The 19,747-nt window shown below is 42.1% G+C and overlaps 1 protein-coding gene across 1 annotated transcript; it reads right to left on the reverse strand.

Annotated features, from left to right (window-relative positions):
• Positions 1-494: 494 nt before the first annotated feature.
• NUFIP1 (nuclear FMR1 interacting protein 1) lies at positions 495-19,727 on the reverse strand. Its single transcript, XM_084844954.1, has 10 exons — positions 19,554-19,727; positions 16,542-16,633; positions 15,171-15,275; positions 13,725-13,787; positions 12,570-12,646; positions 11,455-11,547; positions 10,458-10,723; positions 8,673-8,807; positions 4,821-5,050; positions 495-2,873 (listed from the first exon to the last, which is right to left on the reverse strand). The coding sequence occupies exons 1-10, from the start codon at positions 19,696-19,698 to the stop codon at positions 2,544-2,546; spliced, it is 1,536 nt and encodes a 511-aa protein (XP_084701080.1). The 5' UTR covers positions 19,699-19,727; the 3' UTR covers positions 495-2,543.
• Positions 19,728-19,747: the final 20 nt, after the last annotated feature.

The following is a 19,747-nucleotide window of genomic DNA, read 5'->3' on the forward strand; positions in this document are numbered from 1 at the left end:
CCAAAACACCCATATTCTTTTTACGGCAAGCATTCACTAAATTCAAAGCCAGTAATGGCAAATAAAGTTAAATCTGGAAACTCTAGTAAGGAACATTTGTATCGCCAATCTGACAAAGGAGAAGGAAAGATCTAGGTATAAGTTCTGCTCTACTGTTTCCTAGCATGGAAAATTTAGGAATGCTAGTTATAGGACATAATGCAAATAACGAGCATATGGACAAGGTCCTTAATGATTATTTAGAGTAACCAATATGGAAAGAGGTAGCTGTCAACTAGCAGTCCACATGAACAAGCAGAGGTCTAATGGAGTAAGGACAAAAAGCCTCAGGACCCTTTTGCACCTAGAAAAAGTAGAAAGGTTAATCAAGGAATACTTGTGGAGTGAAAACTGATTCACATACTGGCCTGCCCTGTAGACCATGGGCTGCAGGAGCACATTTGTAGGGATGTGTGTGGACATAGGGTCCTGATCAAGCCACATGTACTCTTTTTATGTACGAGGTTTATTCTTCACCTCTCCTGCCACTTCCCAGCTTTCAAAACAAAAATTCTACAGGTGATGGCAGAGGCATGAGTGAACCAATCCCCCACTGCATGTATGGTCTTTATACCAGCCCAGATGGTATATGAAAAAGCATGAAGAGCATTTTATTAATGGAAAAGTTACCCAGGGACACGTTGTGAACATTCAGCATTATAGGGAAGCCTTTTGAAAATCTGAGGGCAGTTTATGCTAAATACTGAGAAATTATGCAAGAAGTGTAGGATGTTACACTAATCAGGGAATAGGCATCTTCACCCTGCCAAGGTTTCAGCCCTTTGCCTTGTCCAAATCCTTCTGCCAAAGCAGTGACTCACACCTACTATCCTGTCATAACCTATGTTTAGAACAAAAAGATGATCTCCTCCCATTTGAGCCTCCCACTTTTCGAGATCTGCCGAGAGGCCCTGCTCTGCATCCCATCAGCAGCGAAGGCACAACTTACTGGGACACAGGAGAGGGCCTTCTTGATGCCGCATGGGGCTCCTCTCTCTCCTGGTCTCTTAGCCCTTGGCCAAGACATTTTTATTTCAACAGACCTTTGGCCTGCTGAGCTAAATAGCTTTATTTAGCCGATTCCCCATTTTAAGATACTTGTACCTCTTGTGATCCTACTTCGTTGTTGGTTATTATGTTTACTGATTGTTTTAGTATGATGTAAGTGGTCCAGAGCCACTTTTTACAATGGGAGGGCAGGATATAAATAATAAGTAAATGCAAATGTACATAAACATGAAATTTGATTCCTGCTGCTTTCTATCCAATTTTGCAGTACACTAAAGAATTGCTTCCACTTCTTTTCCATATTAATTCACATGTCAAAAAAATTACATTAGATGGAACCAGCAGTACAATAGCCATTTAAAAATGCAGTCATGTCATCCTATGTGGCAATCCTACCATTCATGTGAACAGCTGCCCACTCCATTTCAGGAATATTCACTATCTCTGCCATACCCAACCTTTTGTTTATTCTTTGCTGTTTGCGACTGCATTGTGAAAGTTGGCAGAACTGTATGAGGCCTGCCACAGGGAGCACAGCCTTCTCATGGCTGTATCTTCAAGTGGCTCTACCATGTCATGGACTGCCTTAATTGGAATGAAAATCAGATTTCAAGGTCAACCCAGGGCAAAAAAAACATCTAATCTGAGCAATTAAACATGTTTACATACTGTTCCTCCCTAATGGAAAATTTTCATCAAATTGCGTCGCATGCCTGGGAATAAACAGATAATAAAACTAAAATTATCCAAATCAGTTTGGTAGGGAGAAAAGAATGTGTCCTCCATTCTGGTGTTGGAGATAATAGGCCTACTGGTAGACTGGATGTTTTAGAGGCTTCTTGTTTTACGTGCTCTCTTCCACCTTTCTCCCAACAATGGCAACAAATGCTGCCTGCTGATGCTTCAGAAAGTAGTTTGACCCATATAATAACTAGACACTGTGGTAGCAATAACATTTCTTGGTCATTTGTCTGTAACATTTACCTATGAAGTGAAAGGGGGAGATGGGGTCCAGAGGCTGCACAGATGCAGGGAGCCTACTCCTCCCCTGCCTGACCTCCCCACTGTCTCCCTAACTCCTCCATTCCCACCTGCACAGCCTGGCTGTGATACTAGTAATAAGCTGGTCTGGAAGCAATAGACCACAGGGAGGTCAGGCAGGAAAGGGGCTCAGCTCCCCTCTCACCGGTGTGCCCCTTTTGATACAGTGGATGCTGCTGTCACATCTAGTTTAGCTTTACACAAAAAAGCTGAAATGGACATCCAATAAAGCAGTTTTAATGTGATTTCTATTTAGAACTTATGAGGTGCAAAAAATAAAACCTTCAAGAAAAATACTACAAGACCAATATAGTTGTCAAAGTGGGTGGAAGTTTCCATCCAAAGGACTGCTTTTGTTTCCACAAACTCTTTTGATGCAATATACAATTTGATTACTTTCGAAAGAATCCTCAAACGGCCCATGAATCTTCTGGTTATCCATGACCGCAACAAAGTCAGTTTTCTTTACAATGAATTTCTGTGGATTCCCAAACCTCCTCATCAACAGCATGAGAAATTTTGGAAGCCTGAAATATAGATGCCTCCTTGCTTTGGCTTACAAATAATTCATCTGGTTTTGCTAATTGATGGTCAAGGCTACAAGAGCTGTTAGATTTAATATGCCCATCTGCCAAAAGCTCTTGCATTTCTTGAGAATTTGGTCCAGTCTCCACGTGTGCTGTTGAACCAGTCTCCAAATGGAGTCCAAAGATATCATTTTGGAGGATATAGCGAATGCACTGCAGAATCATGTTCCTTTCGTGCCGTATGTCCTTTGCTAACAGCTAGGAGAAAGAAAGAGAGAGTACTAACATTCAGAGAACTTTACAAACAGAACTGCATATAGTGCTATGATTATAGAACAATCAGCAAATGGGTTTCCAACACATAGGGTTTGAATTTTTTAAGAAGGAAGTGCCAGAAACTGGAATATCTACCTCAGACATTTAAAAGAATTTGGAACTATGGATTATTCACTATGGGGGTGAAGGTCAGACCAGATTTATTGAGAGCTGAGTTGTGATGGAACTTGAGAAATATACTGCATGCTTGAAATGGCATTATGATATGCACACTCGAGATAGAAAGAACCATGTCATAACTTTAGAGGTCAAGAACCATCCTGGTATGACAGCCTCATAAGGAAAACATTATAGGAGATGAGAGGCCTTTCAACTGCAGCTTTGGAGGGGACAAACCAATACCAGGTTGCCTGGTGCATATACCCCTTTACTGCCTGAAAGATGTTCAACACTGCCATTATAGCAGAATTTCTATTATTACAGTTACTTTGTAGATATCATACAATAGTTTTTCTATTAATAATGTTCTCCACACAATACAACTTCTAAGTCTGTCCTGTTTCGTGTGCTTTTAATAGTATTTGAAATGCTTTTAGTGGATTTTAGCTGCTGTTTTTAGTTCTGTTTTATTAAATTTATGTTGCTTTATAAACTGGCTTGAAAAAGCTATTTGCACATGAGATACAAATTCCATAAACAGGTAATGCTTCAGAAAGGCAATGCAACACAAGTGTTGGTGCTTTCTGGCCATACACAGTGGAGCAGTGTGAGGATTTCTCTACTATGTCACAGAAAAGGTGTGGAATGCAAACAAATGTCCTATGCTAAGGAAGGTAGTGAATGAAGCATATCCCCAATAACATTCAGAGAACTATACAAACACAACTGCATACAGTGCTAGGATTATAAAATAATGATCACAGAATAAAGTTTACCTGATTTCCTCAGAGATTGGGCACACTTTATGTTTTTACAGCATCTAACCTAAGGTAAGGTTCTTTAACTCTTCCACATTGAAAGAAGATTCACTAAATACTCTAGTATCTGCCAGTTGCTAATTTCCACAACCTCTGTATTCCTTATTTCTGCTCCTCTTACTTGGGATGTCCCAGTTCTCCCATGCCTCAGCATAACAAGTGGGGGTGGGTTTGTCCTGCAAACTTTGTACTGAAGTGACTAAATTGTCTAGCAACAAAAGCTGTTACTGACCACAAACTCAGCATTATTGCTTCTGAATGTAAATAAGTTAATTACTTTTTGATAGAGAAATTAATATTCAGAACATAAACAAGCCCCTTTAGTCAAAGTCCCTGCAGGCTCAATCAATCAATCTGAGCAAACAGCAATCTGCTACCTCCTCTGGTATTAATTCAGTTATCTTAGTCTATCTCTTGGGTAGTATATTGGATCAAGAAATAACTGCATTTCTCTAATGTTCTCAAAAAGATATTTTGCATAGCTATACACGTAATATATATTCAGGAGATGGAGGACAGAAGACAGCACAGTTTGGCAAGCTTGTCTGTCACTGCCTGCAGGAGAGACTGGATTATGCAGTGCAATTCTTCTTCACAATTTTCATACAACAAATGGTCAAGTAGCATTTTATTTTGCCTTCATTATTCCTGCTATATCAGCAGTACCTTCAAATTTGAAGGACCACAGCTACCTGTCCCAACTGGAAAATGTATTTACCATCAAAAACCAAGCTAAAGAACAAGACAAGGGAGACATGCTTGATCTCTAGGGATTTCCTTACTAAGAAGATAAAACTCTGCTTTCAGGATTGATACAGTAAAATCCTTCTAGGTCAGAGACCGCTTAGAACATTAACCAACAAGTATGTGCTGAAGACACAGAAGATTCTACTTCAAATGGTAACACCCCTCTCTAGTGAGTAAAAGCATACTGAAAGTAAACATAGCTTACCATTTCCAGCAGAGTTGGACGGTGTTTTGGTAATACAGAAAGCGCCTTCCTCTGTCTGTTTGGACCTCTGGTGCGTACTGTACGTTGATCTGTCCCCCCCAGTGTTGCATCTATATCATTGGTAGCTTCTTTGTGGTCTGTGTCTTTAAGGTTTTGAGGGATATTTGAATGAATACTTCTGAGAATTGCCTGGTTTTCAACAAGTCCTTTTGCTGCAGTCTTGATGGGCTCTATTTTATAAAATAACAACAAATGGTAAAACATCTAAGCACTGCTCAGATTAAGCAACAGAGTAGTGCACAAAATAGATTCAAAGTGAAATTGCTCAGAGCTATGAAAGGATATTCAGTGTTAAGAGTATTGGTGCAAATAGTTTATTTGCATTGTTTGTGCCAAAATACAATTATGATTTTTTTAGAATAATGCAATAGCCAGTATTAAAGTTCATTTTTTAATTTAACTTACCAATCCTATAAACAGTAGAAGTCAAGGGCATATGTGATAATCCATGTAGCATATAATTCCAGCTTTACTCTTAACCACATATATACAGTTCAATTTAGTTTAAACAGCACAGCTGGAGGTAATCCATAAACAGTACATATGTAGAGCCTCTTTTTATCCAGGTTGTTATGCATGGTTCTATTTTTTGTTTATTGAAGTACAGTATTCAACTCTACTCAAAAAACTATACTGTGAGCAGTACAGGAATGTAATAAATCAGTAACCCATATATTTGATATGGAATCTGGATCCTGGTATGGAACCCAAGTTCCTGACATTCTCAGTTTCAGTTGAAAAGAAGACTAGACCACAGCATGCACCTATTAGACATATAGCTGCAGAGAAAGGTTGCATATTTCATACTACATATATTCCCAGGTGGACATAGTAGTTATCTGGCTACTTGCCTCCCATCCCAGGGGAAAACCTGTTTGTTTTTAATGCCCAAGTAAAATCAAGTCTGTCTTACTTGGGAAGAACAAATTAGTCTAGTTTAAGGCATTGGCCGTGATTGCACAAAACACTAAGCCAGAATTCTTCAGAATGTGCTTGTGCAGTAAAAAGAAAAACAGGTTTTCACCGGCTTGTGCATGTGGTCCTGATTGCTCCTGCTTGGCTCTCGCTGCATGCAGAAGCACCTAAAGTAATCAGGAACGTACAAGGGAGGTACTGCTTATCACTACATCTGAACTGGGATGCCTAGCTTGTCATTCCTCTAAAAAGCCAGAAGTTGGCTTGTGGATCCAGGCTTGTTAGAGGAGCAACAAGTCAGTTTCTCCCTTGATAAGTTCCTGGTTAGTTAACCCACTCCCTCTTGTAAGAACAGACAAGCAGGAGTGAATGGGCAGGATGTATCAGCATGATTACTCATGAATGGCAAACCAGGATTCTGAAGAATTCCAGCTTAGCGTTTTGTGCCAATACAGCCATTAACAACTCCAGTTGCAATAGTGTACTATAAACACATGCAGAAGGGCTCTGCTGGATCAGACCAAGGGTCTATCTAGTCCAGCATCCTGTCTTCCATCATAGGCACCCCGATGCTTCTGGGAAGTCCACAAGCACAACATGAAGGTTATAGTTCTCTGCTGATGCTGCCTGTTCATTGACTCTAAACCTTGAGATATCATTGGCATCATGGCTAATAGCTGTTAATATCCTCATTGAACATGTCTAACCCCCTTTTAAAGCCATTTAAGCTACTGGCCATCACCAGATCTTGTGGCAGTGAATTCCTGAAGTCAATTACACATTCTATATTTAAAAAGTATTTTTGTTTGTCCTGATTTGCCAGTCAATTGATAACTCCCTTGTTACAGGAAAAGAAAAAGCATCTATCTACTTTCTTCACATCATGCATAATTTTATAAACCTTTACGGGGATCACCCATCCCTTTAGTCATTCTTTTTCCCCAACCAGAACACCTGAACAATTTTAGCCTCATGTGGAAGGTTGTCCAACCCTGTCTAACTCTGAGGTAGGAAAATCAAAACACATACCTAATTCATGTGCATTACAGTTTAACTATAGTTACATGTTGAAGTTGTGACTATACAAAGCAATAAACTCATTAGATTGACTCAGGTTGTGTATATAAAAATTAACTGACAGAAATGAGATCAGCCTGTCTGTAAAATTAATGTTTTGGAAGAGAGAAAATATCTTAGAAGTCTTATGGCACGTCTAAACAAAATTCAAAATACTATGCAATGGAGCATTATCTCTGCTGTCACCATCAGAACAGCAACTGCTTCTTACGTGACAGTTGTACTTCGGTGCCGAGAGTCAAGTACAAAGATCCAGGTGTGTTCCATCAAATATGAATGGTGCATGTGTGTAGAACTGTCATTTTCCCATTAAAACACACATAATATTGTTCCATTCACTGCTCAAATCTATTTAAAGCAATTAAGGAAACTTAATTAGGATTTGGCATATCTGAATTGAACCAATGCATCAGACTTCCATGTTTTGTACTTCAGTGATCAGCAACTAGGCACAAAATGTCACCTAAGCAGCAGACCATATCACTTAAACAGGGGTGGGCAGAAGGTAGATCAAAATCTACCGGTAGATGTCTGAGTGATTTCCACTATATCAGCAAAAGTTTTTGGCTCTCGGTTGTTTATCAAAATGACTCCTCTCACCTTACACACACATGTACACACACATTATACTGCTGAAAAAAGACAGCTTGCAGTAGCCAGGAGTTGATTTTTGTGTGAAAGAACCGGGCTCCATTCAGTTCTGGTAGTCAAAACAAGTTCCTGGACTCAGAATGCTTTAATTCTATGGGTATATGTGAAAAGTGCCATGTAAGTAACTGCTGTTGTTCAGTAATGTTTGGGTGCTTTATGAGGCCATAATGTATCTGTGTGGGCCTCGGGCCGAGTGTTCTTAGTATGGCAAAGGCCTGTGTTAGTAGTAGCTGCTTGTTAATAATACTGAAAGGGGGAGAGAGAGAGATGATTGCATTGAATATTTCTCTATGGAGCCTGGATCAGGTAAATTCAATTTTGATTGGTCTGGGAAACATCAGATTCTGATTGGCTAGTGGTTCTAGGTAGGTGAAAAATTGCAGTTGGAAAGTGACAATTAACAATCAGGGATTCAGTTAGAGTTGTTGGTCATTCAGCATGAAGAAAAGTCTGTTGCTGGTTGGTGTGGTATGCTAGAAGGACTAGGAGAAAGTTGAGGAGAAAGTAGATAGCCAAGGCCTGAATACTAAGTGGCTGGTGAAGATCTGAAGTAGGGAGCAGGGAGGTGTGCTATGCCTGTAGGCTGCCCTAAGTTCTTGCCAGAAGAAGGACAAGCAGACATTAAACACCAGATAAACCACATAACCCACAGTTTATTTAACCGAGAGGTTGAATTCTGGCGTATTATGAACCCAGCTGCACTAACAAACCATAGTTGTTAACCACAGACAACCCAGAAAGAGAACCCATGGTTTGTTGTTGGGTTGTGAACCCTGGATTGTTTAAACCATGGGTTGTCATTACATGTGAACCCAGAACTGTGGGTTATTCATGGGTTATTCCATCAGGCTACAGAGGCAGTGGGCAAGAGAGGGCAACCGCCCCAACATGCCAGTACTACAATACCATAAAAACATCTGGGATACAGGGAAGGAGCACACAAACAACCCAGGGATTAAGAAAACAAACCACAGTTTGATTGTCTGCCAGACAAACCCTAGGTAGGGTAACAACCCATGGGTTAAATAAACCATGGGTTACTATTATGTGCGAACCAGGTCAGTATGTTCCTTTCAAGGGTGAAAAATAGTTACTTAGATTAATACTTCTCATCACACAGAGGAGGGGGAAATGAACAGTCCATCTTACCATCTGGTTCATTCTCACTTTCTGACATACTGCCATAGTTGGCCACCAGCGAACTCAGAGCCGAAGTCACCTGCTTTGGAACAACACTCATTCCTAGAGCTCCATCTTTTGCAGCACCCACTTCCTTGTCTGAATCTGGAAGAAGGCAAAAAATTACAACCTACAAACTGCTTTAGCCATCACTGGGCTGTGCCTCTGTGCCCTATTGTGTATGGCTCCCTCTCCCCCATAATAATCTGCAGCCATGTTCAGCTACTCACATATGTGGACTGATCCACATTACAACATTTGAAAAATGTCTCTGCGTATTTGGGGTGAAGAGGTGCATTATCAAGGTTTCACACGGCCCTATCAAGATGTTCAGTATAAGTATTCAGATTGCAATAAAGACAGGTTGAGTTATAAAACACTCGTTTTCAGTTACAATGCAGAAATATTTGAACTACTGCATAGCTCTGAAAAACATTCCTTCTTTCCCCATGAATGACATCTGTGCTACAGACAACCCCCCAGGATCTCTCTGGAAGGGGTATCCCTTAGAGAACTACTAGCAGTTGTCTTTTCCCTGCAGCCCAGCCCATCAACTGGGGTGGGGGTGGAGGGCTGCATGCGGCTTACAGGCTGTGGTTGTACAACCGTTTTAGCTGAGGGACACAAGATCAGAATGGGCCACAGCTCCACAAAGCCTAATGAGCATTAAGCCTTCCTACTGGGAGAAGTACAAACAAGGAAGAATGATGATTCTCTATGAGGAACAAGATTATACACCAACAGGGAATAACTACAAATTCATATATACCTGCAAAATATGATAAATAAATAATTGGTTGTAGCTCAACCAATGTCTTCCTGCACTGAAAGACTTGTGGCTTCTACATAGGTCATGTGAATAAGACATAATCATGAGCAAAACTCACCCACTTTTAATTTTGTTTTGAGATGAGAGGCTCATTGTAATGCAATTCATCTCCTTTAACAGTACCTCCAGCCTATAGAGTCCAATCACCTCAACAGGAAGTTTATCTGGTTGCCATGTCAGTTCCTTACTCATAAACATTCCATGTGAAAACGTGGACTCAAAAAAAATCACTTCATAAAAATAAAAGCAACAAATCAACATAGTGAACAATGAGAGGTTATGGTAGTTATACCCTTTTGAATGATTAAGGATCAAGTACAGACTTGCAAGGAAGGAAGTTTTCACTTTCAAGCATGCACACCCATGTACATGCTCTTGTGCACAACAACCTCTCCCCTCCTCCATCTTGCAGCCTTCTCTCCCCCTTTTTACTACTAGGTGGTTTGGAGGCAGCCACAGCAGTGGTAGCAGCTGAAGTTGCAACAACCGTTCCAGAATCCTCCTGCTGAGTGGCTCCAAGTAACGTGTGTGTGTATTCTGTGGAGGCAAGCACCATGACCTGAGAGCTCTTTAGATGTGGTGATGGCCTCCCCAGACTCTTCTTTCCTAGTGGTTCCAGGTGAACCCACTTTTCAGTGCACTAACTGCACAAAAGGGATACATAAAAAACCTGACTCGACTCTCCATTGCCATCAACAGCACCAGGACTGAGGGCTTTGCCGATCCCTGCTTTGAGGAGAGCAGCAATGCCTTGTGTTGGCGGAGGGGAACTGGGCTTCTCCACAGCTAAGATGATCCGCTCCCTCAGCAGACTCAATGGCCACTCAGCCAGTTCCTTCAGAAGGCAGTCTCAGGGGCTCATTTCCACTCCCACGCCCCTCACTCTTGAGTTTTGTCCAGAAACAAAACCTAAGGAAGGGTCTTACCAGGATCACTACTGGCCAGAATGCTAAGGGGATCTATATCTCCCATAGACATGTCTCTCTCTCCAGCAGGCTCCTTTCCAAATTCCTTCTCATTTCCATGGCTGTCTGGGCCAGTTGTAGCTGCAGCTGGAGCATTCAGGGGGAGATCTTTAGCACTATCAGGCACACTCCTAGATTTGTTCCAGAAGCGATTTGTTCGCCTTCTTTCTTTTACTTGTTGCCTAGAAGTCTCATACTGAGAAGGTTTCCACATTCCCTTCATCTTGCTGAAAGAAGAAAGTGTATGAACATTTTTTCCAGGCCATTTCCTATGTAAACTGTGACACAGACTCATAACCTCTCACCCACCCATCTTACACAGGTCCTTTCTAATCAAGTTCACAATCTTGCATACCATAGTTCTACCCAAGTAGAAAGAGTTTGAGAAATGCAACCCTTGGACATTAACAGTGTGATGTATTCTTCCTGTAGTGGGTGACATGTTGGACTAAGCCACCTGCTATAACTCTTGTTTATTCTGAAGCCCAATTTTTATATTATTTTATTTACTTCATTTCTATATTACCCAATAGCCGGAGCTCTCTGGGCAGTTCACAAAAATTAAAACTGCAAAGCGGTTTTGCAGATTTTACAGATCTATTCTAGTTGCAGCGGGGTAGAGCCAGCAACCTTAACTAGTGCTGGTGGTAAAGGCTAATCCATGCCTGACAAACAGGCTAGTTTGCAACGGCTTGACCACTACAAGCATTCTAACCCACAGAATGGATGAGGTGCTCAGTATAATCACAACTGAAGCAGGCCTGGGCTGAGCCTATACCTATGTGGGGACCACCTGGAAATCTCCTCAAAACTACTTTGAACCTCTTGGAGAAAAAGCAGGACATAGGTGTAACACATTTAATATTATTAAATACAACGAAAGAGAAACAACCGGTTCTTCCTGGTATTGTAACAATACTTGAAAAGGGATGAGCAGCAACTTTACAAAAAGGCTTACCCAAACTGCAGTGTTCTAAGTACCTCTCCCCGTTGCTCCTTTTCCTTATCTAGTGCTTTCTTCTTTTCAACATTTGCCAAAGTAGGAAAATTCCTAGGGCAACATACATATGAAGCCTCATTACTAATATGTCTACAGTATTTAAGCGCCTCATCTTATTCAGCCTCATAATCAATCACTACATTCCTGTGAGTAAGCCAGGCAGCAGAGCAAAGCTTGGCAAGTGTAGGGGGCCAGCCCTCTCCATAACAAGCTGGTTTTCTGTAGGCAGGGAATGTTATTGTATGGTGGAGAATTCCATCATACATGCCCCCACTTGCAGTCTGAAGTGGTACAACCTAGTTAGAGGTTTACCACCTTAGTGAGAATTAGGCCAAAATCACACCAAATGGAACATTAGCACCAACAATCTCTCTGTCCTATAATCATGCAATAAAGGAAAGCAAAAAAAAGAGAGAAAACTGAATCCAAATATAAGACGTTAAGTAGAACTTTCACAGTCATGACACTCAGGAAGGGAAAAAGCAGTAAGGGATATAGTAGTGAAAGTTTAAATAAAGCACAGATCTATGAAATATACCTGGAGAAATGGAATAAATCATAACTATAGGGATTGATCCAGTCCTAATGGAGGCAGAGTGACTATTGTGGCGGGATCCCTATAGATTATAATAGAGCCCTGTTTCCCCCCATTCCCCCAAAGATGCATATGCACGGTCATTCAGTGCACCAATGGGAAAATGGACAGCCTGCATGCACGTCCCACGTTCCCATCTACCGCTACACTCTGTTAAGAAATGTGACCCTTGACTGAGCAGAGGTGGGAGGTGCCTCCCATTCTGCATAATGGCCTAACAACCTGATATGATGCCTGCACACCTGAGCTAAGAAGAGAGGGAACAAACTCTTATGTCTCACGAGGATACCTCCCCACCTGGATGCTGCACCCACAACTGAATGGAAGGAGCCCATAATGTTTTCTAAAATAAGATGGAAATACAGAGGGGTGTGGGTGGAGAGAGAGAGAGAAGAACTGCAGAAGAAAGTTTCAGAAACACCTCCTTTCCTCACTCATGACCCAACATCTGTATCTACACAAATTAACTTTTACTCACTTTCTTCTTTCCTCCCTCCATTTGGCTATTTCCTCTGGCGTGTCTAATTTGATATGTTTGGCACCAGGAGAATGCATCTAATGAGGAAGAAATAAAAGCACCTTAAAGCATAATGAAATATGGGTTTTAATAGTATTTTTTAAAATTAATTTTTAGAAAAAGACTGCACAGAAGAGAGGCGAAGTAATGATAATGACTGCTATTATTCCCATTATATTTTCCTCTTATGAGGCATGGTCCAAAGGCACTTGATGAAGCAAGCAGCCTTGCTGAATGGCATGTTGGAGAGCAAGAGACACAGAATACTGGCTCAATATTTTGGGATGAGGAGAGACAAAGTTAAGGACAGAGGCTGGAATACAAGCCAAATATTTAGATATTCACTAAACTAGAACATCACATCTGGCAGCTAAAGCAAAGAGTACCGACTCAAGGCACAAGAGTTATAGGAATAAGGAAGGAAGAGATGCCAGGGAGTGGTCAGGAGAGTTGCTGGAGACTGCTATCAAACCAAATCCATGTAATCCGATACTGTCTTTAGGGTCATCACAACTCTTAAGAAACTGCAGGAAGAAGAATGCTCCAAGGACTGATTCAATACTTTAGCATGAAGAGAGAGGGTTAATACAGATTTATCTCATCTGTATTTATTAGTCGTTAACAGATGTCTTTATTTTGTTACTCAGTATTAAGCTGTTTCTCTTAAATAATCCAGTGCTCAAGCCCATGATCCTGAATATTAGATTATCTTCTTCCTCTCATGCTAGTTAACTCAACTACAGAATCCTGTGACAGCATCCTGCCTGACAGGATGCAACTGTTAGGCAGTTAGCAGTTATGGAGTGATATACAGGTAAGATTTACCTTTGTAGTTCTAACACAGCCATTTTTTGGTTAGGTTTTTTCGGGCACCCCACAGGGTGGCAAAAATGGACCCTGGACCCCCCGCCCCAAAGTTGCCTCCCTCTGATATCTGCTCAAAACAATCATCTCATCAATCAGTTAGCAATACTTTCAGCAAACTGGAAGAGTGGGGATTTTTTTCTTACAGTCCATCAGAATGCCATAAATACGATGTATAAGAAAAACTGAACCAAGAGCAACACTGCAATTCACATACAGTCAGATTTGAAACTGAACTGGGGGAATACCTACATTTTTCCAATGGATCTGAACCAGTTTTTCATGTGCACTAAAATTACAGCCATCTTCTGTACACTGAAAGAAAAAAAGAAACCACTTCTTAAACTGGATTTCACATGTATAATTAGCTGTGGGCTTGTCAGCATGACAGGCTGCAATTGCTGCTGAACCTTTCTGCTGTCCTGCACTTCCTGCTTCTCTTCTCATTTTTATCTCCTTGGCCTTTACCTTTTCTGCTTCTCCATCTGTTGATGCCACTGGCCAATCTCCTGATTTCACAATCAGCCTGCGTTACCCTTGCAGTAGAGTCAGCTGCCTGACCCTAAGCTTGACAAGGCTCTCTGTGACAGCAGGCAGACCTTTATTCTGAATTTTGGCAACATTAGGCTAACTGAACATTGATGAAGTATATCCTTACCAGGGGTTTTGACACCTAGCAAGTGCAGCTCAATCAAGCCATCTCAGCCCTTTTCACTGGTAACAGACAAAGGTGTTTCTTATAAAGGAGAACAGGAGTTCAGCATGACAAATTGTATTCTTTCCTTTAATTTGAGTAACATTAAATTCACTGAACCTTTTTGGTCCAGGTAGCATGTATCCAACACTCAATTATTTATGCTATTTTATATGCTGCTAAAAGTACTCAACCAAAAGATGTAACTTAAAGCTGAATAATAATATCTCTCATCTACAGTGTTGGAACAAAATGATTATTTCAGGGAGATCTGAAAGCCCCTTCCAGCATTAAAACCTTCTAAATCTGCACCCACATGTTGTAAACCACCCTAAGTAATTTTTAAAAATATTCATCTTTAAGAATAAGAATCACAACATATTCACCCCATTAAAATGGATCAAGGCCTCTAAAAGCAACACCCATTTCAGTGAGGACAGTAAAATGCACACTTAAATCTTCTGTAAGACAGCTTGAAATATCACCCTTGATATTCTACCCCTTCCCTCAATTAAGACCTTTCTTTTCCCACTTAATGCACTACATGGCCAGAGGACCGATCATGTTTGGCTGCTGCCAAAAATGACTTCGCTGTGGTCAAAACTCCATACAACAGTGGGACCATTTCAATCTGCTCCCCACTTGAGACAGCTGGATTACATAGCAAGTAGTCACACTAGTAGCACAAAGCAGATTTTAGGAAATCTCTGAAATGCTTCCCAACTATGAAAACAGGGAAACTGTGCAGTCTGCTTCCCTGGAGATTTCCAATAGGACACTCGGTATGAATATATAATTGGGATGCTTTACACCCAGCAAATGCTGCCATTGCATACAGTTGGATGAAACAATTGTACAGGTCCCTTCTATGTCTATGATCCAAGCTCCCATGACAGCATAGCTGAAGGAGTGCTAGGTCTGATTATTTGTTGCATCATTTCTTGAGCTCAATAATAAACTGGTCCCCTAAGAGACACACAATCTAGCCTACTACTGAAACACACCTGCCTGTGCTGAGAGATGTGTTCCTCATATTTCTCCTTGTTTTTAAAGCCACGATCACACGTATCACAATAATGAGTAAAAACGGGTTCTTTTCTCTTCTTGTTCTGCAAACAGAGAAAGGAGACATTAACGACAATCACTTGCATGATGTTAACTTTGAGCATCACAGGAGTTGTTCCAGGAACCATCCCATGGATGCAAAATAACGTGCCAGATCTGGAACCAAGTACTGAACAAGTGACTAGCCAGCCTCTTTGCATAGCCTAAAAACAAAATTTAATCTCACATCACCCCTATTCAGACATCACAATAAACCCTGGTTTATCACAGGAATAGGCAGCCTGAGGGCCGTGGCATAATTTCCAGAGACCTGGCAAGAATAATTCTGTTCCTTCACCAGCAGCCCAGAGGGTGGTTGGGAGGAAAAGGGAAGAAGGAAAGGGAGTGGCAGAGAGAAAGGGCCTCAGCCACTGCTCTGGCATGTGCCCAAAGGAAATGCGGCCCTCAACAGAAAAAGAGTTCTCTACTCCTGGTTCATCATGATGGGAATGAGCCACAGCATGTCTCAGGCTCAAATGCTCCTCCATCCTCCTCCAGGAGGGAAGCTTTTGCTTCCAGTTTTGATAAACTGGAACGTGTTGTTTCATCTATATCCAACAAACTGTGAGTAACCATGAGTTATGAAGCTGGCTTGTTTCAAACAAACCATAATTCAGATCACTTTGTCAAGTTTGGATGAAATGACAAAGCAAAAACAGAATTAGCTGCTTTGCAGCTATGCCGAAGGGGAGGAGAGGGGGGAGCATGCAAGGCCAAGGGCCTGTTCCTCATCACAATGAACTGTAGTTTATCATGATGCCTGAATGCAGCCACTGAATCACTATTATTCCTGTGTTACAGACGAGGAACTAAGATCAAGAGAATGTGTCTAAGACAACCCATCAAGACCTATTTATATTTCCACAGTAAGAGCACCTTCCATATATACCACTGCAAACACTGGAGTATATATTGTGAAATGGGAGATGTAAACAAATGTTTTTAAGCACATAGGGATGAAATACTACCAAGCAGCTTCATGGTACACATCCAGTGCATGTTAGAAGCATTTGCCTGCTTCATATTTTTTGGTATTCACAGCTACCAACACTGGTGGTATATGTGACAAACTCCTATGCTGCATAAAGTGCAAGCCAGCCCTTAGTCCACAGCTAACCTGAAATTTCAGTTCAATGCCCTGTTCTTTCAATCATACATCTGTCATTCTTTTAACCACAAAAGATGCAATTTTGGGAAAAATTCTCCATCCCAATCATAAGCATGAATAAAGGCAGCCATATACAAATAACACTGAATTTACAATTAAATACCTTCTGTTTATAGTTCCTGCCTTGACAGGCTCTGACATGTGGTGATCCAGTTTGTCCCCGTTGCCATTCTTCTTCAAAATGGCAATTTCTGCCTTCAATTAAAAGTCAAATATAATTACTGGCTTGAAAGAAATCAAATTTATTTCAGAAGGAAAAGAAAATTAAGTGACAAGCCATGTCAATAAATGCAGCTCTTTCATAAAAGGAGAAAAAGAAGATTTTTTAACCCGCATTTCACAACTACAATTTCAAACTCTATCGAAAGGAGAGATGGGAAGCAAGGCCCATTTGGCTCCTCCTCTCAATGCTCTTCTCTTTAGTGTTTTTCTTCTAGCTGGTCATCATAAGAAGTACTATTTAACTTCAATTTTAAGAAATAGTGTGTGAGTTTGCTTGTTTTCATCTTCCCTCCTCATCCTTGTTTCTTTTTGTGTCATGTCATTTAGCTTGTAAGCCTGTGGGCAAAACACATAAGCCTGTGTTTTGTTTTTATTGATTTTCCCTGCTTTCAATTGCTTTGGTCAGTGGCTTATCTTGCATCTCTCTAGTTAGCTGTAATCTCTGTAACAATGAATATTACCATGAATAAATATGGACATATAGCATATCTTGCAAGCTGAAAACAAGACAATTAAAGAGCAGAAGTTAGCAATTCTGTTTTATGAAGAGGGGCATGGCCAAAGTGCAGAAAATTTGCAAAGGCATGTACAGATCTGCCCCAGGGAGAAACCAATTTCAGGATACACGAGAATCCCTCAAAAGTGGTGAGAGGGGGATTTGTGGCCAGCATAGCTGGATTAAAATTTCAAAAACAACTCCGTACAGCATAGCAGTGTCTGTAATACCAAACAACATGGAACCAGGCTTCAACAATTCTGCTCGCAAAAGTGAATGTGGCACTACCCTCTAGCAGGTGTGACAGCAAGCCAGCTTTCTTCCCAAGTTTGGTGCTGTACAGGTAGACTGAGATTGCATGCTGCAAAGTTGGGAGGAAAGCTGAGGGTTGTTGGGGCAGTTGCACGGCCCCAACATGCCAAAGAGCTGTGGGCACTGCAGGACCAAATCACCAACCCACCCCTGCGCCAGCCTTTCCTGCTCTGAAGAAGGAAAGGCAGGTAGAGGAGAGGTTGATGATGCCACTGTCCGAAAATGCTTCAAGCAGCAGCTGCCAACTGGGCACTCTTCTTATTCACTCTTCTCTCAGGAAAGGTGGACATGGGATGCCGATGGTGCCTTCAAGCAGCAGTGCCCAAATGGCCCCTCTTCTCAGTGGCGCTTCCCTCAGGAAACGTGATGGGGCGAGGTTGGATGCCCTTTCTTGAAGGCACTTGATCAGGGGCTGTAGCTCAGTGGTAGAGCACCTTCTTTGCCTGTAGAAGGACTCAGGTTTAATCCCAAATGTCTCTAAGTAGGGCTAGGAAAGAATCCTGCATGAAACCCTGGAGAGCCACTGCCACTTAGTGTCAACAATACTGGGCTAGATGGACCCCATAGTCTTGCTTCCTATGTTCCAGTACATCCAAGCAGTAGTGCCCAACCTAGCATGCTCTTCATAGTCCCTTCCCTTTGGAAAGGGCACAGGGAGGGTGCTTGCCTGGCAAAGAGGTGACCACAATTTTTGTTTGGCCAGCAACAAACTAATAAATTTTAAAACAAAGCAAGCCTGTTTACAAGGACTCTGGGACTAGTCGCTCAGTCAAATTAAAAAGATCACACTTAAGACAAAACTGTGATTTGACTTTAGTGCCAATTTAAATTTTCTTTAAAAACTTCTAAAGAATATAAAGTGATATGAAAGTTGTCTAATCTTAAAGCTGACAGCACAAAATGAAATTTCACTCCCCCTATTTGATCCCTAAAAGGATGTAAGAAAATTGATCTGGAAATAAAATCATGCAAAAAGTTCACAGAAGAAAATAGATTCACCATGATTACAGTGAAATTTAAGACTGTTGAGTCTTGTGTTGATGTAGCACACCATTACATTTTCTAGCAGTTTGTAAATGCTATTTTATTCTGTTGTGATTAATTGATAAAATGAATATGATATGGCCTTGCTAGGCTTTATGTCCCACTGGTAATATATGGAAGGTTTGATCTCATGGGTCATCCACCAGGCTTCCCACACCAGTCTCAGACACCCCAACTGAGTTGTGCGGCTGTCATGGGAAAGAACCATATCATATAACAATGGCATGTGTGAAAGCAGCATTAAGTAATATGGCCTGCTGCTTGAAAAGAGTGCCAGCTTGGTGTATAGGGCAGGCTCAATCCTCTGTTCAACTGTGGGCTGATTGGGTGATCTGCTTCACAGTGTTGAGCAAAGATAAACTGGGGGCAAGAGAGGAAACCATGAACACTAGAGAAACAGCAGGAGAAACAGACTAACAATGGCACAGTTCAGAATGCTACTCTTCCCCTGCCCCAAGTCTTAATAAGTCAGCTTTATGCTTATGTCCTATCCTCTTATAGCGCCAGTTAATCCTAAACTAAGCTCCAGGGCCTGGTGGCCTGTATCGCAGACAGAAGCAGCAGGAGGAAAAAGAACTCAGGGGAGGTGGGGAAGACCTGGACATGCCACCGGTGGGACCCTGAGACGCAGGAGACCAATAACTAAAGCAGTTGGACTACAACTCCAAGCATCGCCCAGGTGCTACCCAACACATCTGGAGGGCTGACCTAAGGGGAGGCAGATCGAAGGACGGAATGGAGCCAGGAAGCGGCGAGTCCGGGGACAGGGCGCCTGTCAGTGGGGCAGGCGAGAGAGAACTGGCAGCCAAGCTCGCATCGTACGCCAAGCGAAACCCCGAGCCTTCGGGTCAACCCCCGAGATGCAGTAATCGTGTCTGTGCGAGCATGACGCGTTGTGGCCGATCCTAAGCTAGGCAGCAGGAGAGTGAAGCAAGAGCATCGAAAGGTGGGGGATTCGGCCTTGAACAACCCACTGCGTAGGCTCCGCACAGGCGAGGGCCGGGGGAGCAGCGAGGGGGCGGCGCGGTCGGGGCGACGTACCTGGTGGCTGCGGCTGCGGAGGAGGCGGAGGAGAGGACCAATGCCAGGGCCCGGGAGGCCGCGGCGGCCAAGGCCCGTGGGATCCCCAAGCAGGGAAAGGAGGCGGCGGCGGCGGCGGCGGCGGATACCAACCGGAGAAGTCCATGGCCCCGGTAATGCCAACCACGTGCGCGCGAGAATTTGCGCGGTCCACC

Source organism: Heloderma suspectum, chromosome 3 (genome assembly GCF_057233095.1).
Source record: "Heloderma suspectum isolate Gila_16-S chromosome 3, 16-S_ref, whole genome shotgun sequence".
Lineage (NCBI taxonomy): Eukaryota > Metazoa > Chordata > Lepidosauria > Squamata > Helodermatidae > Heloderma > Heloderma suspectum.